Source organism: Botrytis deweyae, assembly GCF_014898535.1.
Source record: "Botrytis deweyae strain B1 chromosome Unknown BDEW_048, whole genome shotgun sequence".
In the NCBI taxonomy this organism is placed as follows: Eukaryota; Fungi; Ascomycota; class Leotiomycetes; order Helotiales; family Sclerotiniaceae; genus Botrytis; species Botrytis deweyae.
In genome coordinates, this window is record NW_024066255.1 from 10,787 (window position 1) to 34,772 (window position 23,986).

The 23,986-nt window shown below is 40.9% G+C and overlaps 8 protein-coding genes across 8 annotated transcripts; 5 read left to right on the forward strand and 3 right to left on the reverse strand.

The window, feature by feature from the left end:
* Nucleotides 1-590: 590 nt before the first annotated feature.
* EAE98_011402 (uncharacterized protein) lies at nucleotides 591-2,552 on the forward strand (the record flags this gene model as incomplete). The annotated part of the gene is made up of 5 exons (XM_038959024.1): nucleotides 591-1,093; nucleotides 1,174-1,326; nucleotides 1,390-1,543; nucleotides 1,600-1,735; nucleotides 1,792-2,552. 5 exons carry the CDS (start codon nucleotides 591-593, stop codon nucleotides 2,550-2,552), a joined length of 1,707 nt encoding a protein of 568 aa, XP_038804537.1.
* A 1,380-nt stretch (nucleotides 2,553-3,932) lies between these two features.
* EAE98_011403 (uncharacterized protein) lies at nucleotides 3,933-4,325 on the reverse strand (the record flags this gene model as incomplete). Its single annotated transcript, XM_038959025.1, has 1 exon — nucleotides 3,933-4,325. One exon carries the CDS (start codon nucleotides 4,323-4,325, stop codon nucleotides 3,933-3,935), a length of 393 nt encoding a protein of 130 aa, XP_038804538.1.
* A 2,152-nt stretch (nucleotides 4,326-6,477) lies between these two features.
* Nucleotides 6,478-8,457, forward strand: EAE98_011404 (uncharacterized protein; the record flags this gene model as incomplete). The annotated part of the gene is made up of 1 exon (XM_038959026.1): nucleotides 6,478-8,457. One exon carries the CDS (start codon nucleotides 6,478-6,480, stop codon nucleotides 8,455-8,457), a length of 1,980 nt encoding a protein of 659 aa, XP_038804539.1.
* A 3,411-nt stretch (nucleotides 8,458-11,868) lies between these two features.
* On the forward strand, nucleotides 11,869-12,942 carry EAE98_011405 (uncharacterized protein; the record flags this gene model as incomplete). The annotated part of the gene is made up of 2 exons (XM_038959027.1): nucleotides 11,869-12,307; nucleotides 12,407-12,942. 2 exons carry the CDS (start codon nucleotides 11,869-11,871, stop codon nucleotides 12,940-12,942), a joined length of 975 nt encoding a protein of 324 aa, XP_038804540.1.
* A 1,389-nt stretch (nucleotides 12,943-14,331) lies between these two features.
* On the forward strand, nucleotides 14,332-14,786 carry EAE98_011406 (uncharacterized protein; the record flags this gene model as incomplete). The annotated part of the gene is made up of 3 exons (XM_038959028.1): nucleotides 14,332-14,428; nucleotides 14,484-14,585; nucleotides 14,671-14,786. 3 exons carry the CDS (start codon nucleotides 14,332-14,334, stop codon nucleotides 14,784-14,786), a joined length of 315 nt encoding a protein of 104 aa, XP_038804541.1.
* A 1,019-nt stretch (nucleotides 14,787-15,805) lies between these two features.
* EAE98_011407 (uncharacterized protein) lies at nucleotides 15,806-17,901 on the reverse strand (the record flags this gene model as incomplete). The annotated part of the gene is made up of 5 exons (XM_038959029.1): nucleotides 15,806-17,055; nucleotides 17,106-17,278; nucleotides 17,333-17,467; nucleotides 17,529-17,832; nucleotides 17,898-17,901. The coding sequence occupies 5 exons, from the start codon at nucleotides 17,899-17,901 to the stop codon at nucleotides 15,806-15,808; spliced, it is 1,866 nt and encodes a 621-aa protein (XP_038804542.1).
* Nucleotides 17,902-19,429: 1,528 nt separating this feature from the next.
* On the forward strand, nucleotides 19,430-22,433 carry EAE98_011408 (uncharacterized protein; the record flags this gene model as incomplete). Its single annotated transcript, XM_038959030.1, has 3 exons — nucleotides 19,430-19,710; nucleotides 19,759-22,201; nucleotides 22,302-22,433. The coding sequence occupies 3 exons, from the start codon at nucleotides 19,430-19,432 to the stop codon at nucleotides 22,431-22,433; spliced, it is 2,856 nt and encodes a 951-aa protein (XP_038804543.1).
* A 292-nt stretch (nucleotides 22,434-22,725) lies between these two features.
* On the reverse strand, nucleotides 22,726-23,508 carry EAE98_011409 (uncharacterized protein; the record flags this gene model as incomplete). Its single annotated transcript, XM_038959031.1, has 1 exon — nucleotides 22,726-23,508. The coding sequence occupies one exon, from the start codon at nucleotides 23,506-23,508 to the stop codon at nucleotides 22,726-22,728; it is 783 nt and encodes a 260-aa protein (XP_038804544.1).
* Between the last annotated feature and the right edge of the window lie 478 nt (nucleotides 23,509-23,986).

The window sequence follows — 23,986 nt, forward strand, 5'->3', positions numbered from 1 at the left end:
ACGCACTTCGGAAGACACGGAACCATTGAAGTGGGTCTCCATCACAAGGCTTCACCAGGGGAAGCACGGTAGCGCCACGCCCTACCATTCCCGCGCCCAGAACTACAAGTACCGCGTACTTTCGCAGAATTGGCCGACGCTTGTAAGGATTAATAATTTTAGGGCCAATTGGCTTGCCTCTGAATGAAGTAAACGCCCCAAAATAGAAGTGTTTAATAGAAATACAAGGCGTTTAATGAATAGCCCATCGACTGATCAAATCACACAGCTCCGGTGTTTACCGCAGCCCTAACCCATGATAAGCTTAAATTATTAATCCTTGCAAGCGTCGGCCAGTCTGCGAAAGGACACGGTAAGTGAAATTGTGGTCCCCTGGTTCGGTTGGACATGGGCCCTCCTCCAGCCATCCAAAGTCTGAAGGGTTCACCAACCGAGCCAACCTACCGGGGTAGATGAACCGAGGTTTACCCGAAAAATTAAAGATTATGAAGCACGATTCCCTCTTCATCTGCGGATTGTAGGGCATACATAACTTTAAAACTGCCAAGTAGTAGGGCAAGGTAACAAAGAAATCATCCACGCTGCACAGCATGAACGAAACATCTCAGCAACAGCTCCCGCTGCAAATTCGCACTAACAATGACACCACTATTGTCAACTCGATCAACGACCATAGTAAACCATTGTCAAGATCAAAAGACAGTGATTCAACAGCTACTGTTCAATTTAATACCTTCAAAGACCAGCAGTCGAACAATCTCCCGCACAAGAAGCTCATGCAAGTATTCCCACTCTTGGCTCTAGCACAGTTTACAGCATACCTAGACCAGACGTCTATCTCAGCAGCCGTGCCCACCATCGGAGAAGCGCTACACCTCGGCCCTCAGCTATCATGGGTGGCGACGTCGTACCTCATGGCAACGACGGCCGTACAGCTACTCAATGGACGACTTAGCGACATTTTCGGGCGCAAGCAGTTACTGTTGATGTCGCTTGGCATCCTTGCAACTGGTAACTTGGTATGCGGGTTTTCAAACAGTCCGGGCATGTTGTTTACTTTCCGTGTTGTATCTGGGCTAGGGGGTGGTGCCATGTAAGCCGTCCATATTCTTACTCAAGTAGCCTTCTTCCTTTTTTCGGTTTCAATTAACTGATCATTTCACAAAAAAAAAGAACGGCTCTAGTCCAAATCATTGCCAGCGATGTTACGACGCTACAACAGCGAGGCAAGTACAATGGCTTCATCGGTCTAGCAGTTGCCTTTGGAAGTGGATTGGGGCCTTTGCTTGGTGGTACTATGGCGACTAAGGTTTCTTGGAGATGGACGTTAGTATTTCCACCCATTATGACCACATTTTAAGTGATATAGACTGCTGACGACAGCTCAAGCCTCTGGTATGATGTACCATGGCTAGTTATCTTGTCTATTATGCTCTTCGTGGTGCTTCCAAGCAGCAAAATGGCCGCTGGTACCAGGGCGAAACTCGGTATGATCGACTGGATCGGTGTTGGTATGAGCGTTGCTGCTATTGTTCTATTGTTGGTAAGTCCTCTCATTTTAAAATTTGCCGTTTGTTTTGTCTGATCCAAGTCAATCAGGTACCTTTGTCTCAAGGTGGCTCGACCTTTGCGTGGGACAGCACCCTCGTCATCGCTATGCTCGTGGTCGGAGTCGTCACTTTTGCTGCTTTCCTAACTGTGGAGTGGAAGGTGGCTAAATTGCCCATCATGCCTAGTGAGTGCTTGCTATCTCGGCTATTGTGTTCCTTGGCATCTACTAACATGGCAAAGTACACCTCTTCCGGAATGGTCTATCCTGCAACATCCTGCTCGTCCAAAATGTCCTTTACGGTATCGTCTTCTGGGGTAACCTCTTTTACATGCCCATCTACTTAGTCAATGTCCGCGGTTACACGGCTATCATGGCAGGTGCTATTATCATGCCTATGGCAGGATCTCAAGGGCTGGGCTCCATCTTATCAGGTCTTATCATTTCACACACGAAGCGCTATAATCCCGTAATGGTCCTGGGCCAATGGTTATGGGCTCTACTCCTCATCCCACAGGCCTTCTACTCACGCACCACGCCAATTTGGGCCATCTGCGTTGTGGGCTTCTTCCAGGGCCTAGGCACAGGCTGCTGCTTCCAGCCCAGTCTCGTAGCTCTCCTGGCACACTCGCGCCGCGCTGATCGCGCCGTGCTCAACTCGTTGCGCAACTTCCTGCGCAGTATGGGAGGTACGCTGGGACTGACGCTCGCAAGTACTATCTTGAACAACGTGCTCAAGGCGCGCCTACGAGGCGTGGTAAGCTCATCCGTCGCCGAAACAATAACGACTTCTATCAATCAACTTGACTCGCTGGGTTTGTCGGCTGCACAGCACAACGCGGTCCTGGACGCTTACATGGCTAGCGTACGCACCGTCTTCATATTGTACGCGCCGCTGATCGGAGCTTGTGCTTTGGCTGCGTTGCTTGTTAGCGATAATGGACTTGAGGAGAAGGATACGAGTATGACCTTGTCTCCTGGGACTCCAGCACTGAGATCTTAAATCAAACCTATATACATTGCCTGCTCAATTGTGGATTACAGAATAACGACTTCGGCGGCGAAGAGAGTGGCGATTGCTGCCTGGTCGTCGGCAACTCATCAGTGGGGTTCTTGGTCACCTTGAAGCTTAGTTTCGATCAAGTGTTAGGACAGTTCTGGAATTTCTGAATGGCCTACATTTACAATAGGTCTACCGGAGGTCTATATTTGTATCGAAATGTTGTATAGATGTGTTAGGAAGTCTTTCAATTTTATATTTACGATGAATCTAACGAAGGGGCTCAAAAAAGTTATACCGGCGCTACTGAACTTCGCTAATGATATCTCGTCAATACTATCAATTATCCCTCACTTTGTAGATTATAATAATAATTTTCTACTATAAATATAGGGTCGTAATATTCCTCTAACGTTTTTTACTATTCATTCTATGACATATATCTTTCCATCGTACATTACAGGTATATAACTTTACCGTATAATATACATATTATAAACAAGTATGATTTTGATATATAATAACATTATATTCAGTCGTTATAATAGAAAAATAATTCCAAGTAAGATATATAAGTATAATAGATTACAGTATTCAAACCGTAGTATTTCTATAAAGTAGTTCAAAGCTTCTATTATGTCTCTATTTCTTTATTAAAATCCTAATTATATATCTCTATATTATTAACTAGTTGTCTCTTAATTAATATACTCATGTTATTATTATTAAACCTCTCTGACTCTAGAATAGTAGTATTTCAATATATAGTATAGTAATCTGTTATTGCTTTAGAGTACTTACGAGTGTCTCTAAGATAAAGAGCTGTATATTAAATAGAGCTATTAACTAGTACTAATTACGACTATCTCTCTCTACTCTAGTATTATATAAATTATAGTTTTAATATGAAATTAGAAAGAATATTTAAAGGAGGTAATAGTTTTAAGATGAGTTACTTTTTATACTAAGAACTAGATCAAAAGTTGGTGTCTCTAAGAATTAATAGCTCTAAGAAAAGTTAAAGTTTCTTAATTTAAGTTTAGATTCTATAAGCATAGTAGAAAAATAGAAGTAGATAAACAGACAAACAGACAAATAAACAAATAAATAAACAAACAAATAAACAAACAAATAAACAAACAAACAGATAAATAAAGAAACAGACAAATAAAAAAATAGACAAACAGATAAACAAACAAATAAACAAACAGATAAAAAGATAAACAGAAATCCAGCAAGGTGATAAAATAGCTACAAATTTTCCCCTCTTAATATACCTTCAAAGAATGGCGATAATCCAGTAGGCAGACCTGAGCCGAACCCGCTTCTACAACTCCAAAACAACAACTAAACTGAATCAATCCAATATTCCTATCTCCATGACTATTGAGACTGTCTGCAAATTCTCGGACCAGTGCCCTCGGTAAGGGTTGTGGCTCCGGTTACACTCGAGAGAGTTATCGCAGTTGTATCCGTAACTTTAATTTCAGCGCCGTAGATAACCACTTTATTGAATGTGAAGTTGGGCTTGACGGCATCGATTCCTTTTTTTGCTTCAAGATATTTTTCCCGAGTTTGGGCCCCGATAGTGACACTGTCAGCGCCAATAGCAGCCTGCATTGCAGTTTTGGCATCTGTTTCCTCATTACCGCACAGGATATGGACGGCGCGGACCTCAGTAGCGGCGATTTTCAGCGTCCCAGTTTGGGTTGGGAATGCAGCAATCCCATTGAGGAGAAGGGAGGTTGAAATGAAGAGTTTCTTGAAAGACACCATAGTGAATGTGTTTTCAATTTTTATATAACAAGAATAATGAGCGAATGAAAGCGCAAAAGAATGTGATACTAGGTGAAGATGAGCTGACGAAAGAAAACTGACACTCGTAAGAGAGTTTTTTTGTTGTTGATGGAGCTGGACAGGATGACAGAGACCGGAAACAAAGCAGACTGCACGACTTATATACTCGCAAATTGATAGTATCCCACTTTCTCTTCTCACGCAGTGATGGCTACGTTGGTAAACATCATGTCTGGATTGTACACGCCGTAAGATTCCTCCTTCTAATCTTTCTATTTGTGAATTCTTCATCTGTAAGTCGTGCCATAGTCTACAACATCTACCATCCAAAAATGAAACATTGGAACTTACTCATGGTTGGGATGGCGGCGCCGGCGGCACAGTCCTCGTCTGCTCGTACGAATGGCCAGCTTCCGCCCCACCAATCCTACAACTGAGATTTGATGATTGTACTAATGCCTTGAGTGGCACTGTTTCAATCCCGTGGGGTCTTCTGCTTACTTACATGTGGCACGGCATAGGGGCTTGGTGCTCAATCTGATACGCTCCTGTGAAAGGTTCAAATGCTTTTAAAAGTTACTCTTTTGATGGATACTTAGAAGATGGAAGCAGCTATGGAGTACGCTTTATGATGCAGGCTATCTCAAAACATTCCGCTAAGTGCGATGCCTTTGCACGAATCAGGAAATTTAACCAAGAAAGCCTACACTATACTTAGCTAATATCATGTTTCTGAAGCAGTTTATGAAAACACAGTTTTGTAGATTTGATTGAACCAGAGATTCTTCAAGCGTAACGAAGTATCGAGGCCTTGGGGGCTCATTCTTACAAAAATAGAATATAGGAAATTGTGGTGTGATGTGGTATTATGGATATTTTTTTTTACTATTGAAATAAATTGGGGGCTTCCCCTACGACCTCACTCCACTCGAAGAATCTTACAGGTAGAGACCATAGAAATGGACGATAACAGATGTAGACGTTGGAGAGCCTACATTTGCATCGTCTGTAAAATCGTATCATGATACAAGGGATAGGACGATAGATATGTGATATTCTACAAGGAGAGAAGGAAGTTCTCAGGAGAATGCTGACTATCTCGAGACCATGTGTGGACACCTGAGGCATCTATACTACTGAGCCCGTGATAATTGGAATGTGAAATTCGATTCCAAGTACCTAGGTAGGTAGTTGAAATCATAATTTGGAGCAACTATATATAACCGTGTACCGTACCTCGAAAATGTATTCGTCGAGGCTACTAGTTGTTTAAGGTTAAGCCTCGTCGATTTCTATTACTACTTGCACGGTTACTTGATTTAATGATTAGTTTAATAATTGGGCAAATAATAAACCGTTATGAGGTTTCAATCCTACATAGGAAGATACGATGTAGAAAGGCACAATGCAAGGATATACGACGTGGGAAGGTACGATGTGGGAAGGTACGACGTGGGAAGGTACGACGTGGGAAGGTACGACGTGGGAAGGTACGACGTGGGGAGGTACGACGTGAGAAGGTACGATACCATTGCATCAATCAGAGAGTTTGACTAAAAAAGTCTATGCTATACCTATCTAGCTGGTATAATATTCCTTGCGCAGATTGTGGAAACAAACTTTTGTAGTTTTGATATGAATTGGGATGTAAATTTTGATTTCAGGTAATACAAATACTAAGAATACCTAGGTACTGAGATTACTATCCAGAAATGAAAATAATTGGCTTAACAACAAACCGCTACAGGGTTTCAATCCTACGTGGGAAGGCGCTGTACCAATCATGTACCGAAGCACGAATTCCGGAGTATTGATACAGTTATAGCGTGGCATCAGCGCCGTGTTACTTTGCGGTTGGCTAAGCGCTACTCTGCATTTGACTAAGCGCTGCCTGGGTAAAAGCCCCAGCCGAGTACCGTTATATCAGATGAGCTTTCCTTACATCGACTGTCAAAACATACACTCAAATAGTTACTCGTTGAATTTGGAAAGAATCGGCTTTACTAGCCTACTGTGTCATTGTTTCAACACAGGTTGCATTTAGAGATTAATATCTCGACTTAGTCTCAATTTCCTCAATTATAATTGTCACTCATAGTACACAGTACCCACAATTACAAGCGCGACCAGGATGGCTTTTCTTTCCTTCCCACTCGAAGTACTACAAAATATCGCAGTCTTCCTCGAAATAGCGCATCGGCCTAGTCTCGACGCTTTTACCTTGACAAACAAGGCCTGCCATGCGGCCGCAATCTTTCTCGTCTTTCGGCAAATTGTAATCACAGTTGACGATCGCAAAGAACTGCGTCGCGATGTTGATGGACTTATTGAGACTCTCTCTCGCACAGATTCATTTCGTCACATCCGACGCATCACTATCAAAGGGGCTCTAAGGCCCAGCACCAAGAAGACAGAAGGATTTGGTCCACAAACGTGTTGGTTGGCTCAAACTGGCCTTGACGAGGTACTAGTGGATGAGGAAGCAGTCCAGTATGGCGGCTTATATACGGTGTATGATGGGGGCGTTATTGAAAAGTTTTCTGAGGAGGATATGGCATGGGCTCCCGTTGTGAACTTGCTCCAAGCTAAAATTCACCTGGAAGATCTGGTCTATGACTGCCAGAGTCAATTTCCGCCAAGTCTTCTCAGAACACTTCACGAGCAGCATCCTCAATGCAGGCTTCATCACCTCACGTTCCGATTCCGGACTCTATTGTGGGGCATCCCCTATTCTTACGAGATGGAGCTTGCTACATCACCATCTTTGTATAGAGTAAAGATTACTTGCGCTTTACGCGATAGTGAATACGACGATGATTTCAACTTGGAGGCTATGATGGAGCTTACATCTGGGCTTGCTCCCAACTTGAAGGAGGTAGTTGTTTTAAATCTCCTTCCAGGACGCTCTTTAAAACCAGTCCGTCCCCGAGGGTCGTGGCAAGGCCTTCCAGGCTTTACTGGCGAGAAAGTAGGATCCCTGACATCACTGTCACTCAAGGGATATTCACGTTTGGATTCCCCAAAAATGCTACAGAATTGGGCCAGATATACAGACTTTGCTTTTCTGCGACACCTTACCCTCGGAGGTTGCTACGACGCAAAGATGTCTGGGCTCAGTGGCGAGACAATGGAATGGGTTGCCCAGAACCATTTCTTTCCCCGAGTCAAAACACTCAATGTTTATCTTACCCGCAAAAATTATTTTCACGGTGACCCGAACTACAGTGAGCACGCAGTTTCCTTTTTCCGTGCTTTCGAATCTCTTGAGGAACTATCCATCGATGGGTCGATGGACTCACCAATCCTGGACACTGTTCTCTCCCATCATGGACAGACACTTAAAAAACTCAGCTTTAATCCTTTTGAGAATTTTTTTCGAAACGCTGCTGGTCACAATCCACTGGATCTGCCCTTAGAGTTCACCCATAACCGTATTTTGCAAATCGAAGCTCAGTGTCCGATACTAGAAGAGCTTGCTGTTCCAGTCAAGCGCAACAAGTCCAGTGTATCCGAAGCTAAGATGTACAGATGCTTCGGCAGGATGAAACGCTTACGATCCCTCTTTCTTATCCTGGATTGTTCGAATTGGCGGGTTACTCGGGACAGTACATACAATCCCGAATTCGATGAAGAAGACCAAAAGCCTATAGACAATAAGCCACACACCTTTTTGAAGAGGGGTGAACTGAAGGAGACATTTATCAATTGCGCAGTAGACGAGGCGCTAGCTCGTTCAATCTGGGAGACCATTAACCAGAACAAATCCGGTAGACGGCTGGAGCGGCTTAAATTGTGGCCTACGGGAGCGGGCGAATACGGCGTCAGCGACCGTATGGGGAGCACCTTTAACGCGATGGCTGATAGTCTGATTCGATCATGGCTATTTGAGCGCGTTCCGCGAGATGATGATGAAGAAAGCTTCACTGTTCGGGAACTGGGGCGACATGGGAGGAAGGAATTGGATCAAATGAATCAAAGCTATTTGTCCTACTTTCATGATCCTGAGATTTGGGAGGTACTCCGTTCTATTTGGCCAGCCAAAGAAGGTAGCAGGGATTGGCTAGATGACTGTTCGAGCTTCCCTCTGCAGGTAGAGAATTTTTCTCACTAGTTATAAAGCATGGGGGTCTAGGTGTAAGTTTGGCCTAACATTTTATCATTGTAATCACGTCGTAATTCATTTTTTGCTTTGTAATAGAAAGATCGAAAGACCTATAGAAAGCATGCTAAACGCATTAGGCGTATTAGATAATCATCTTGATTGATATATTCAACTCGATCGTATATAGCTTTCAATAGAATATATACTATATGTCACGGTGTGGATACACGTGACCGATAAGTGGGTAAGCTAGGCCCTGTTGGGCTAGCTTACATCTGAAAACTCTATATATCTTTACTCTGGAAGATCCTATATCGTAGCTCTTCGAGCTACGTCTTCGTCTACACCCTGTACCTACTGTTATTAGCACTATTTATTATAGATTCCTGATCCTGCCCGCCTGCCTCGTAATACTATACTAGATACTAATAAAATAATTCTTCTTTACGTCTTTTCTCCTATACATAGCTACTAGAATTATTAAACTCAGTTATATAATCAATACTAAGTAAATATAGTTTGAACAACTTTTTTCTTTTTCTCAAATCAATTTCCTACTTATAAAGATATCTTGAATTCAATTTAGATTCTAAAATCTTATATCAAATAAACATTAATTCATTATAGAGTAATCAATACTATAAGATTATCAATTTCTAAGCGAATTAAATTCATCGATCGTATTATATTTTCCGTCGAGTTATTACTCCTTTATTAAGATTAGTTACTTATTATAATTAACTTACTAACTAAATCTTACTAGAAGAATATTATTTTCTATAGTCTTCTTTGAGATTATAGAAAGTTATTTAATTATTTTCAAATCTAAATTTTTGTTAATATAAATTTTTTCTAGAAAAAAAAGATTATTCTTATATAGGGAATTCTTATCCCCTAGAGTACGAGTAAATAGTACATATTAAAGTCCGTATAATATATCTTATATAAAGAAATATAATTAATTAGATTGACTTTTGTAATGCTTTTTTAATCACTCTATTTATAAATAGGAATCTTGATTTCAAATTATAGTTTTTTAAAAAAAATTCACCTTTTGAAAGACTACAAATTAATATATATTATTCTCTTTAAAGTTTTAAAATAGAAGTAATATTAAAAAGATTTTATATTAAAGATTGTATATAAATATATAATTAAATTCTTAGTTTTTTAATGTTCTAATTGATTACTAAGATACCTATTAAGCGAGGGCGCCGAATTTTCGTACTCTAGGGGATAGCGAGTTGTAAAATTTAGAATAGATCTATTAATATCTTTATTAGGAAATTGAAGATACTTATATTAGTAATTCTATCGACTATTAGATTAATAGTTAATTGATATTAAGAAAAAAAGAGTATATATAAGAAGGGAGTAATAAGTAAAATTAATAAATATTTAGAAGGATTATATTAAGATAGATTTCGTTTATATATAGAGATAAATATATATTAGTTTGAAAATAAATAGGTAAATAATAACTTTATTCTTTATTTATAATAATTCTTGATTTTCTTTTTTAAATCAAAGAAGATGTTATATAAGCGGATATAATAGGAGTTGTAAGCTTTACTACTATACTATATACTCAATCTGTTCAAAAGATATAGTATTAGGGATCGCTTCCTAATAGCTTACTACTATATATACCCTGTAACAGAAGAGTTTGAAATCATCTTACTGCTTATTAGCTATTTATAATATAATCAACTACTAGTAAGTAATTGATAGTGTGAGCGAAACTTGGTACTAGTCACGTGACCTCTTTCTGTAGCTAGTATTTATAGGTCTTCTTTATATAGTTTAGAGAAAGTAATCAATTCCCACCCGTCTTTTCGTATATTTTGTAATACACTATGTAGAGCCTACTCTTCCTCTCCTCTACTAAAAGTACTATATCTCAGTAACTTATTTGTAGTATTTATAAAGAATAACTTTACAACCCTCCTACCTTCTACTCTTTTACAATAGTATCAACTCTAATCTATAGCAATTCTAATATAATGAAATTGTTTTATAAATCAATAATAAATCAACTATATAATATATAATATTAAATTTTAGTATAGATTATAACTTTAATCAATCTTTTAATCAAACGTTAAATTTCTAATAATATGTAATTGATTGAAAGTTGTTATTATAGTTTTTAGTAATTCGTAATATGTTAAAATATAATATTTTTTTATCAAATTTAGTTCGTAAAATGAAAACATTATTTTCTTAATCCTAAAGCTTGTATTATATAGTTATATAATATTATATATTTTTTAAATTGATTTTATAATAGAATAGAATGAAATAAAAGTATATAGAAAACTATTAATAAAAAATAAATCAAATTGATTGATATACTTTCTTTTTATAATATAATATAATTCTATAAGATATAATTTAAATCGATTTTATTTATAAGTATGAAAACTACTAGAACTTCATTATAAGTTATATAAATCTATATAATTCTTTAAAGAAAACCTAGGAAAAATCAAGCAATTTCATCTTAATTTAGCCTAGTTCTTATAAATTGAATCCAATTTAACTCTTATATTATATGTTCGATTCGTTACTAAGCTTGAATTGACTAGAGCTTTCACTATTATTATTATAAAAGCAAACCTTCAAGAGTAACAATACATCGTGGAGCCATGTCCGCTGAGGGTGTTGTTCACAAGAAATTTGAAACATCCAGGTGTTGTAATTTCCTAGTTACAGGATGAGGTTCATTATTATATGTTATTTGATTTATTTGCGGCTGTATCCATTGACGAGCAAGTCGACTGGATCCCTATATATCCCCTGATACTTCTACCAGATCCGAAGGGTAATAGGGCATAAATCAAAAAATTCTATATCTAGGTATAGCCACTTCAAATACTCGGTCCTCCTAGCTTGGTTTCTAGGGCCAACCAAGCTGGTGTTGAAAGTGTTGCAGACAAGTATTATGTCAAGAATTTTCACAAATCCGGCATAATTCTGTCTTTGCTATAGAGAACCATACATAGCCTGACGTCTATTCAAGAACCAGAATCTGTTCTTGAGCAGGTTCGATAACTGCCAACAATCTGCTTCACTTTATTTCCGAAGAGGGGCAAAAAAGGAGCACCAAGAGATATAAACTTAGCTTCCCATTACAAGCTGTTTGAATATTCACATTTGCGAGCAGATTTCAGGTGAAGCGGATTTTTTGCCGATTTCCTTTGAAGCTATTATGTAAATCTTGAGAGACAAATTTTTCTTCAGCTTTCCTGACTTGATGTTGAATCTATCCCAATACAAGATACGATAAATCCGATATTTTGCCATTTGTCTGTATGCACGTATATATATGTATACGTTAATCAGTGACTTCGATCATAGCAATCCTCTTCATCAATCTGCCTATCCTCATTGGCCAGAAAACTTGAGAGTGCCGACATCATGTTATTCAACACCATCACGCTTTTGCTCTCATGGGCTTCCGCTCCTGCTTTAGCACTTGCAAATCCACCACACCAGAAACCAGAAGCATTTTCTTCTGGAAAAGAAACAACCGTTCGCCTTCTTTACGAATACCCACTCGGAACATTCGTCGAGGCTATCGCAGTTCGCCCTAATGGCGAGCTTCTTCTTACACTGCCTTATAATTCTTCAGTCCATAGCATTGACCCCCTGTACTCAAACTATACCCCGAAAGTTGTGCATGACTTCGATGGCCTCACCATATTTGGCATCACCGAGTATGATCGTGATATCTACGCCGTAAATGGTGGCGGCTTCTCTTCGAGTACAGGTCCAGTCATTGGCACTTATCGTGTCGATTCTTTAAATTTAACGCAGACCACAGCAACGTCGTCCACCATTGCAAACATTTCTTCAGGTTAATTTCTCAACGGCATGACTTCCTTGCCTCGGCGGGGCGTTGGGCCGTCTAATGTGCTCGTCAACGATGTCGTCGCTGGCGTGGTCTACAATCTAGACCCCATCTCCGGCAAATATTTCATTGCCATCAACAACACCTACACACAGGCACATCAACACACCAACCTTGGGGCTGTAGGCGTTAACGGCATCAAAACTGAAGACGGAATGGCTTACCTCACCAATACAGGTCTAGGCATGCTTGTACGTTTTCCCATCCACGAAAACGGCACAGAAGTTACAGGTGGAGCAGTTGAAATCTTGTCCCACGAGGCAAACTCTACTTGGTTCTACGACGATTTTGCGCTCCGCGACACCATTGCTTATATTACGACTGGCTCTGGAAATTCTATCGAGCGCGTGGTTGCGCCTGCGGTAGATTCACGGGGTCCGATTACTTCCGAGATTATGGCAGGTAGTCTCAATTCTACGATTGTAGCAGGACCAACAGCTGCGGCTTTTGGACTCACGCCATGGGATAGTCATATCTTGTATGTTACTACAAGTGGGGCGTCGAATGTACCTGTGAACGGGAGGGTTAGGATTGGCGCACAGGTGCTGGCTATTGATACCAAATTATGCTCATGGTCTTAGATAATTTGGTGTTAGAATCTTGACACAGATTTTATAAAATTTATATATCATGAAAGAAAGAGAAGGGAAAGAGACAATAGGGAAAAGTTGTACTTTCTGATTTGTACATTGATTGTCGGCACACGACTTCATGTCCAAGAATATTGAATCTCAAGCAACGGTTAAATAAAAAGAAAGGAAGGAAGTAGATATCGGTATAATCGTACGGGTGTAGTAGTTGTATGATATTCTATTGTACCGAGTGTAGTATTTTCGCTATATTTTAGTCTTAGAAATATTATCTAATCATTTCCTACTATATAATTAAGAAACGATAGTGAATGTCAAAATCCTAAACATACAAGTTAAACTTTAAAGTGGGGTTTCAATTGAATGATACAAGGAATTGTCTTCATTTTTATAAGTAAGTAGAAAAGCTTCATAAAGTAGTTTAATTATGATCTACGTCAATTATCGAAATTGGAGACATTTGAGCTTAATTCCCGTTCTAACGTGAATGTGAGGTTGGTCGATCAAGATTCAATCTGAGACAAGTCGTCTGGGGAAACAACATCACAAAATTTATTTTCCCTTACAGTCGGAGAATTTCCAACTATCATATTTGTACTGATCGTCTATGATCAGAGAATTTCAAGTCTAGATCACAACTCTATGACATCTTCTTGTCATTGTACTGATTAATATTCTCAATGAAGAAACATGTCTACCAAATAATTCTCTACAAACTCCCATTAAGACTGTATCATCATAAAATGTCCTATATCTGACTGATAACAATCTTATGGTTACTGTATATATTGATCATCGATCCATAAAGAAGTACTAGAGCATGGTTCTAAATGGAGGTGAATTCTCTAATTTCAGTCTCACCGCCTTCGATTTACCATCAATCGACTCATTCTGCGCATACAAATCAACATTGAAATTCGAATGCGGTGAGATAAGATTGGTAGTATATACCTCCGTGTATGATGCAGAATTCATGATAATCATAGATTACAGCATTATCATATTTTCTTGATGGAGGTATTCTCAAATGAAATATGAAACACGGTACATTAGAGCCAATTTTCATTTCGTCTATTTCCGCCTTGTGTATAGTCGTTGGACGATCGCCACCCGTGTCTCAAAATGTCAGAAAGCTTATACTGAAATCATCTGTATATAGTTTACACCTGATTATCTTCACCTCAATTAGGAGAATACTAGTGCCGAAACGAAATCGAACAAAGTGAGGCTCATTCATGATTACCTTCAAGTTAATGTGTATAAGAAGGTGCTTATATCTTCTTATTTTTTCAATCATTCAAGTCGTCCATACATACCATCAAGCTTTCTTTACATACATTATAACAGTGCAAGCCTACCAGCCATCAATAAATCACCACCATGAAGCTCCTCTTTGCAACTACACTATTCTTGGCTTCGGTCATGGCCATGCCCAGTCAACTTGCAGCCGCGCCTGATGCCACTACTGAGATCGGATGTATGTTTGACGTAATCTCACCCTTTTCCCGGCATTCCAGCTGATACCGTTACAGATGTTCAAGGAGCTAGAAGTGGGCCTCAAGATGACCTGAGCAAGAGAGATCTCGTTAAAGAGAGTAGAGAGGCGGCGAATGAATTCTGTTCAGGAATATATGGTAAGTCACAAAATCATACGGCTTCTTTCACAGCTTGTATTTTCATATTTCGACAAACGAGACTGACCATGGGGGGTTTGAACAGGATATTGCTCAGATACCGTCAAGTGCTGCGATGGCCGTGTCTGCACACGTTGCGTAGGGGATACTGCCCCGATAAACATTTGCCATCCTGCTCAATGCGCAGCCTTTAAAGCCTAAATGGCTACATTAGAGCCATAACGGTTGCTTGAATACTTTGTCTAGGTGTTGGGAGTTGTATCTGTTGGCAAAAGATGTTTGATTTGCATGTGGTTAGTATACAAGGTGGTAGGCGGCGGTGGGGCAAACAAGAATGGACTTTCACAGTTGTAATCTTCTATAATGTAAGGTACTTGTCTTGTATCATGGGACTCTTTTAATCAAGTACTTTGTCACTGCTTAATTCAACATTTTATCATTGCATCCTCTGTTTATTCCATGCAAAGTGCACGAATGTAACCTTGCTTCTTGCGATATATGATAGAACCCAATAGTCCCATTGCCTTGTAAATCTCGTCTTCACACAAACAAAACGCGGGGAGTTGGTTGTACATGTCCCATTGCTCAATCGATCATGGACCTATATATCTCAAACGAATATAGACCCGAATTAACACAGCTTAATTCCGGTAAGCCCCATTATTGATAGATCCAGGACGCAGAATCCGTTGCTTTGATCCATAGGGAACCATTTCACTCGAATCCACTCCTTACACCGCGAATGCGGGTCTATTTAGTAGCTTGCTATCGCGACGAGACTACTGCATTACTACTCTTCGATGCGACTTGATGTTTCTCCAGATTCCAAAAAATACCAGCATACGGCTAGGTGTAGTGGAGTGAGTCGTAAAAAGTATTCTATTGCACATACAAGATAACATACTTTTCTGTGTTGGAAGATGTTGAAAGATGTTCAAATAGGAAATTTCACTTCAATGATGAGGAAATTAACTGCTATGTGGTACATGCTGGTTCAAAATGACAGAATGGGCGCCCACTTTGAGCATTTGACAACTAACCTTCATTTTCAGCCATTAACCATACTATCTCAATGACATTGTTTCATTCATCAAAAACTACTTAAATAGTGAAAACCCTGACCGGCCACCGTTACCAAAGAAACGCGCGCAAATTTCAGATAAAGGCACCATCTGAAGTCCTACATCTTGAAAACTGGTTCGACTGACAATGAGCCACGATTAAACCTTTTCTTTTGGTCTAACTTCTTGAATAGCATCACCAGTCCTAATTGGCTCCCTACGTTCCACCGTCGGTTCCTCACCCAAAGTATCACCGACGCCACCTCTAACATACTCATCGTCATCAAGGTGCCTATACAAAAAGTAGAACCAGATTGCCATTAAAGTTCCCAATACCGCTGGTGCAACATAAGGCCAAATCAAATACGGGTCCACTAAACTCGGGGTACAAGCTTGTGCAATTGCGGCAGAGAGAGCTGTAGCAAACAAGTACATGGAAGTGACAAGACCTTTCATATTTGCAGGAGCTCTTGAATAGGCGAGTTCGAGGGCAGTGACATTGCAAAAGCATTCAGATATACCTCCAATCATCCATTGAGGAAGTTGCCACCAGATACTGAGTGGAGCAACACCGGTTCCTATTTCGCAACCAGTGGCATAATACCCACACGGTGATGTTTCATAGATTCTCCATTGAGTGATCGCGCCAATGGCAGATGAAACCGCGGCAATAAGAAAACCAAATGTTATTCTTTTGATAGGACCGAAATGAATCTTATGGCGACGGAGAAGTGGATAAACTCCGTAGGAAAGAATGGGGATGGAAACGATAACAGTAAGAGCATTGAAATTATTGAGAATATCATTAGGTGCATCGTTGGTTACCATTGCTGAGCCTTGGGATGTCGTAATGTTTCCTATACCTCCATCGTTCAAGATGTAGATTGGGAAGAACAAGAAAATAGTGCAGGCTTCCAAAGATCGTTTGACATCCTCGACAAAATTGTCATCCCAGTCTACTGGCTTACCATTATGTTCACCAGTGATACCTTCTGCAGCGAGAACGGAAGGTTTTGCAGCATCGAGATAACCCTTGCGCCCGAATTTCTTCAGACCATTTCTTCTCAGGGAGGTACCGATAACTCTGAAAAACTTTCCGAGATCGCTTCCTTGCGGTGGATATTTGACCAGTCGTTTATTTATTGCCCATAGCAATATCGGAAGTAAGAGGTAAAGAACCATTGGTAATCCATAAGCCAGCCAGAACCCAACTCTCTTCTCGGAATATGTTGTAGCAAGACCAAAAAATGCGCCAACATTGACCATACCATAGAAGGCTAGAGCGAGTCTCTGAGCAGTAACTTCAGGGTCAAGAATAACACGCTCCCCATCGGGGAGAGTCTTGACTATGAGTCCCTTTTGTGTGTCCTGGTCGAGAAGCATGGGAGAAACGTTACTCTTGAATAGACCTGAGGTTTCACTCAGCATTATACTTTTAGATGCATCTCATAAGACATACCAGCTCCCAAAGCCAAGATCAAAATTCCAATAACAAATGGTGCCATGCCGTGACCAGCTTGTAATACACTAGGTAAGGCTCCAAGAACCAAAACAAGATGCGCAACTCCGAAGACAAAAACTCCGATACAAATAGTTTTGAAACGTCCTAATTTTGTATCTGCGAGCCATCCTCTGTAGGTCTATGTAAGCAAGAGATAACCAAAGACGAAGAAGTGCTGAACGAACCCAAAGACAGGTACTGTATATGCTAAAAATTTGAACAAGAGACCAAGGGCAGATGAAACAGTAAGGCCTTTACCCAAAGCGCCTGGTGTAAGCTGAGTACCTTTGGGGGTTGCGCCAGCTCCATTTCCTCCTTTGCTATTATTTCCGTCAGCAGTGGACGAAAGTTAAAAATCTTCGTGGAGATATGGAGACATACGGGAGTGGGAATTGAACAAAGTTCGAGAAGACAAATTGGCAACCATAATAGCTTGCGCGCTCTGCAAATTCGATGAGACAGATCATATAAGCAGTCCATGGAATTGAGCCAGAAATTCTGCGGAGTGTAGTTCTCTCTTCTTCAGTGGGACGTAATAGTCCATCCTCATCGAGGGAAGGTTCATGATCGAACGCATGAATTTCGCTTGAGATTTTGGCATCAAGGTTATCTGGCGCATTTGCCAACAGACCGGTCTGATATACTGGAGCACTGGTGAGCGCATCAGTAGTAGTAGCCATGGAAGCTAACAAATTTTGTGTTAGTAGATGGCGCCTTATCAATGGATTTGATGTGATGAGGAATAAGTACTCATGTTTTATGCCTTAGGTAAAGAGTTTCGCAGTAGAGTTCGAGATGGGTGTCAAAATGAGGTTCATGAAAGCCAAAATGCAGTACGATCAAAGTAAAGTACCATCAACAAGTGACTCTTGAGTTCATACAGCCGAGGGTAGAGTTCGCAGTGAAAAAGCTTGAATGAATCACAAGTATGATAACAATGAATTAAAATGGGATGATATTGAGGGGAATCAGGAGAATATATCATGGGTAGCACGACATGGTGTCAAAATTCACTAACCATTTTCATGTCACCCAATGCAACACTTGGCATGATAAATATTTATTTCCATTCCTTGGTATTTGAAGTCGTATTCACATGCAGCATCCCTAAAGGTTACATTTCCTGCTTATTGGGTCCCGATGATAGCCTACCATCATGATTTTTGGTTGAGGAGTCTCGACACCCTACCCTTCATACTGCGATATACGACAACCTCAATTCAGAGCCCCAAGAGCTTTCTCGGGCCTGTACCTGAATTTGGAAAATTAACATATTCTCGAGATGCGTGCCGTGCCTCATGATCACTGGGAGCATCCGCCCTTCTTGATGAGGAAGGTGGTTAAGAGATGAGAGGCGGTTCTCGAAGTTCTTGTAGTCTTAGGTCTTTGCGCCGATGTCTTGTTGCAATCCAGAATGATCAAATCAGAATTATTTGTGGTACAATATTTCACACTTGTGATTGGTACAGCACATTGATGGCTGCGCTCCAAGGCTCCCAAGTCCTGCCAAGGGCGAGCAGACGAATCACAATTCATCGTCCTATCAATATCGCATTTGATGCTGCTAGGAACTCAGTGATAATATACGCTTGTTAACGTCGAGATTCTTGCGGCAAATTCTTGGTAGGATTATTGAGCCAAGTGAAGACGGTCCGCATCCCCTCAAAATATTCATGATAGGGCAACATGAGCAATAAGCAAGCAGTCAATGCCGAAGAAGGCTTCACGCTCTTGGCCATCCCGTTTCCGCGACCACAGAGATTGAAACAAACATTCTCGTCCTTATTCTTGCGTTGCCATCTTTCTTGCAAGGACCTTCTTTTGAAGAACGATTCCAGAATTCTGGTCGTAAGAGTCAAGATCAGCTCATCTGCCCACGAACTCACAATTGATATTTTTTGAGATACTAAGTGGTGGACTTGGTAAGGATTTTTAATGCTATGAAGGAACAACACGATTCGTAATACTGCACAATGGCTTGTAATGAAGAGAGGATCTGGCATTTGCAATTGGTAAGACTGTGTGATGCACAAGTGGAAAATTACTAGTACATTGCGTGTAAAGTCTGTATCACGTACCGTACCCTAGCTACTAGGTGGTGGTGTGTCGAAAATCAATCTATTACGGTAACTTGGTCGCGCTAAGATAGAAATCTTCGTGTTTTTGGCAACGCGACGTGGAATTTTTGACGACTCCTGAATTTATGCCCCTCCAGAGTAAACAACAACAAACAATTCATTAATCAACCAACCCACTCGCCATTCCTTCAATTTTAGCACAATATGGCATCTGTAATGATGTCCGATGCGCCAACACCAGACTTTGGAAATTCTTCAAGAGCTGGAACTCCAAAGGCTCGTAGACATAGGGGGTCTTCAGCATCTGGTAGACCAAGAGGTCCCCCATCTGAGAGCGCTGGTGCTATGAGTGATGATGAAGGTTTCGCAGATGATGCTATTCCACAAAATACTAACCGTCCGAGGAAGAGTGATAGGCCAATACCAAGAGTGGAGGATGCGATTGGGCAATATGTACAACTCACATTTGAAGAATTTCTTGAGTCGTGAGTTTTGCCCTTGTTTTAACCATCGCACATCTAATGCCTTTACAGATATGTTGAAGATCCAATACTCTCCGGCGCAACTCCTTCATCTGCGATGACCACCGATAAATACTATATTGCGCAAATTCATGGGCTGAGAACATATCAATTGTCTACTTTATATGTCGATTATACACACCTCTCTTCATACAAAGGTGGCGCATTGGCAGAGGGTATCGTTGAAGAATACTACAGATTCCTACCATTCCTTACGAAGGCTTTACACAACATGATCGCCAAATACGAACCGAGATATTTCAGAGATCATCGTCAGCCCACTGCATCGAGTAATCAAACTTCATCTGGGGCAAGCAATGCCGCATCTGCAAGTCAATCCGATTTCCAAGGAGACAAGACCACAAATCAACAAACGGATAAATTGTTTGCATTAGCCTTTTATAACTTGCCTTTAGTTACTCGAGTACGTCATTTGAGAACTGCAAACATTGGACAACTTCTATCTATCTCTGGCACCGTTACGAGAACTTCGGAAGTCCGACCTGAACTCTCTCTAGCCACTTTCATATGCGAAAACTGCAAAAATGTTGTACCAAATGTCGAACAAACCTTCAGGTATACCGAACCTACACAATGTCCGAATTTGGAGTGTAACAATCGTCAAGCATGGAGACTAGATATCAGACAGAGTACATTTGTGGATTGGCAGAAAGTTCGTGTGCAGGAGAATAGTTCGGAAATCCCTACTGGAAGTATGCCAAGAACTATGGATGTTATTCTTCGTGGAGAAATTGTCGATCGTGCGAAGGCTGGAGAGAAATGTATTTTCACGGGTGCTCTTATTGTGGTTCCCGATGTTAGTCAACTTGGTTTACCTGGTGTTCGACCAATGGCGATTAGAGATACACAAAATCGAAGTGGCGATGCAAGCGGTGTCACTGGATTGAAAGCGCTCGGTGTAAGAGATCTTACATACAGACTTGCTTTCTTGTCATGCATGGTTACACCCGATACTTCCACCCAGGGGGCAGCAGCAAATCAACAACTCAACGGACAATCCAATAATATTCTCGCATCCCTTAATCAAACGGCTCCTATTGACCCTAACGAGCCTGGAGATCATGCCCAGGAAGCTGTTCTTGCATCCATGACACATGCCGAAATTGAGGATCTCAAAGAAATGGTTCATTCAGATCACATCTACTCACGTCTCGTCAATTCACTCGCTCCCATGGTCTACGGACATGAAATTGTTAAGAAAGGTCTTCTCCTTCAACTTATGTCCGGTGTTTCCAAAGTTACCCCGGAAGGAATGCAACTTAGGGGTGATATCAATATTTGCATTGTTGGTGATCCCTCCACCTCGAAATCTCAATTCCTCAAATATGTTTGCTCTTTTCTTCCTCGAGCTGTCTATACATCTGGAAAGGCCTCCTCGGCTGCGGGTCTCACAGCTGCTGTAGTCAAAGACGAGGAGACAGGAGAATTCACTATTGAAGCTGGAGCACTGATGTTAGCAGATAATGGTATTTGTGCTATTGATGAGTTCGATAAAATGGATATCAGTGATCAAGTCGCCATTCACGAAGCTATGGAACAACAGACCATTTCCATTGCCAAAGCAGGTATCCAAGCCACGTTGAATGCTCGAACCTCGATCCTCGCAGCTGCAAATCCAGTAGGAGGAAGGTACAACCGAAAGACGACATTGAGAGCTAATATTAACATGAGCGCTCCTATTATGTCGCGTTTCGATTTGTTCTTTGTGATTCTGGATGAATGCAACGAAACTGTGGATCGCCATCTAGCAGAACATATTGTAGGGATCCATCAACTTCGTGACGAAGCAGTGCAGCCCGAATTCACGACCGAGCAACTCCAGCGCTACATCCGTTTCGCCAAAACCTTTAAGCCAGAGTTCACGGATGAAGCTAAAGAATTACTGGTACAAAAATACAAAGAACTGAGGAATGATGATGCTCAAGGGGGCGTTGGTAGAAACAGTTATCGCATTACAGTCAGACAATTGGAGAGTATGATTCGATTAAGTGAGGCTATTGCAAAGGCGAATTGTGTTGAGGAAATCACCGAGCCGATGGTTGTTGAAGCCTTTAATCTTTTGAGACAGAGTATCATCAGTGTTGAGAAGGATGATGTTGAGGTTGATGATGATGAGGAGGAATTACCAGCTCCAGCTGCGAATGATGATGCAGATGACGCCATGGATGAAGATACCCAGGACGTCAATGAAAGTGTACCGCCAGCTGAAGGAGATGGAAGACAAAAGACAAAGATTACTTATGACAAATACATTGGAGTGGTCAACCTATTGGTTAGGAGGATCAATGAAGATGAGTTGGGTAGCGGTGAAGGGGTGGAGGGAGAGAAGTTGGTAGAGTGGTATTTGGAGCAGATCGAAGGTGATCTAGCTGATGAAGAGGCATATCATGAAGAAATGAAATTGTGTAAAAAGATTATCAAGAGGATGCTTAAGGTTCGTTACTATTTTCATTCCTTTTCTACTCCTCTTCGTGGCTTCAGCTCGTTGTACATGAAAGGCTCTGTGGATTTTGGACTAACATTTGATTCTACAGGAAAATATTTTGATGGCAATTCGTGGGCAAGGATTGGTTGATCAGGATAACACGAATGGGGAGGGCAGTTCGAGGTCAGAGGAATCAGTTGTTTATGTATTACATCCTAATTGTGCGGTGGAAGAATTTTAACTTTCGACTCTGGGTTTAAGGAGCATGTCATAGTATGTGATGATGCATATATGAAGGCGTTAGGAAGAATACCTCAAGGTGACAATAGTTTATCCACAAATGAATTGTAACATTCAGAAAAGATTACACGCGGTAATAATGTACCCGTTTTCGTATCAATGATTATCCATTCTATTTTCTATTCGTATCCTAGTGCCATGGCATGTGCAATGCTTGCCCTTTTCTAATCCATCAATACGCTATTCTGTGGTGATTCAATGTACACCACAAGACCTACCATGCAACTATCCATTCATCCGTAAACCCCCCTTGCAACTTCGACCAATTTATTAGATACTTCCCCAGAAAAAATTGCGACTCCCAACTCCTGGCTAGTCACCCAACTCGCCCGATCCATATTGCCACTCCCAAGAATGGTTATTTCATTGTCAATTATCGTCATTTTGAGATGAAGTTTGACTGGCTTGCTCTCCTTTCCCATGCTCTCAAATCCTCTCGCCAGTGTTCCATCAGTCATCGTATTCCGGTTATGGGAATCACTCATACGAACGAGAGCGGGATTGAAATACACAACTTCTAAAGCTCCTATTCTAGAATTACCGGCTTCAATGTCATCGACCCTCCGTGATGAGCGAGATACAAGCTTACGATATCGACGTTTCATCTTCCATACCTCCCATTCAGTGATCGTGCCGGCTGTTACTAATTGCTCTAGGATCATCAGCCTTCTCGAGACCACAATGCGGACATCAACACCTTTATCTAATGCTTCGAATATTGAATTTATGACTGGTGTGTATGTAATATTTGGAGTGTAGATTGTTATTGATGTTTTTGCTGCTGAAATTTGTGATAGCAAGAATTTATTGAGTGGTGTTGAGGGTATTTTTGCATTTGGTCTAAAAATAACAGAGAATGGATTATACGCAGAGTGAGTATGTGGAAGGAGAAGTGTTTCGGTATTTTGCGGAAGGTTTGATAAGTCGACGACACTTAACAATGATGAATCTGGATTCCATAGCTCGGCATGTATCGATGGACTTCTCTCTGCTAGCTGAGTCGACGTCCACGACATTTCGGGAATTGTCATTTGGCCATCGCCGTTCCAGATCCTGCTCCAATAACTCCGCAGATCTTCTACCAGTTCCCCGCGTTCAAATCCAATACATCCTTCTCCCCATGGTTCCCAACTCACATTACAACTTGGAAACCAAATGCGTCGAGTATCTTGTATGATATATTTCCCATGCAAAACATGACATGGACGGAAAAATATCGACTTGACACGTAGATCTAATCCCGGTATATCCGACTCAGATGGAAGTCCAAGTGAAGGATACTGAGATGATGGGTACAAATGTCCGTCAGGGGAAGGGGTGTGAAATATCTTTTGCGATATTGAGAGAGATGAAAAACAAATCCGGATATGGATAGTTTTCTGATCTGCTACCGCACGTTCCGATAGTCTCAGGAGGAGTTGACAAATCTCGTGCTGGCTAGAGGAAGAAGCCCAAAAGCAGGTCACGAGAATGAGTTCGTGGTTTGTGGAAAGG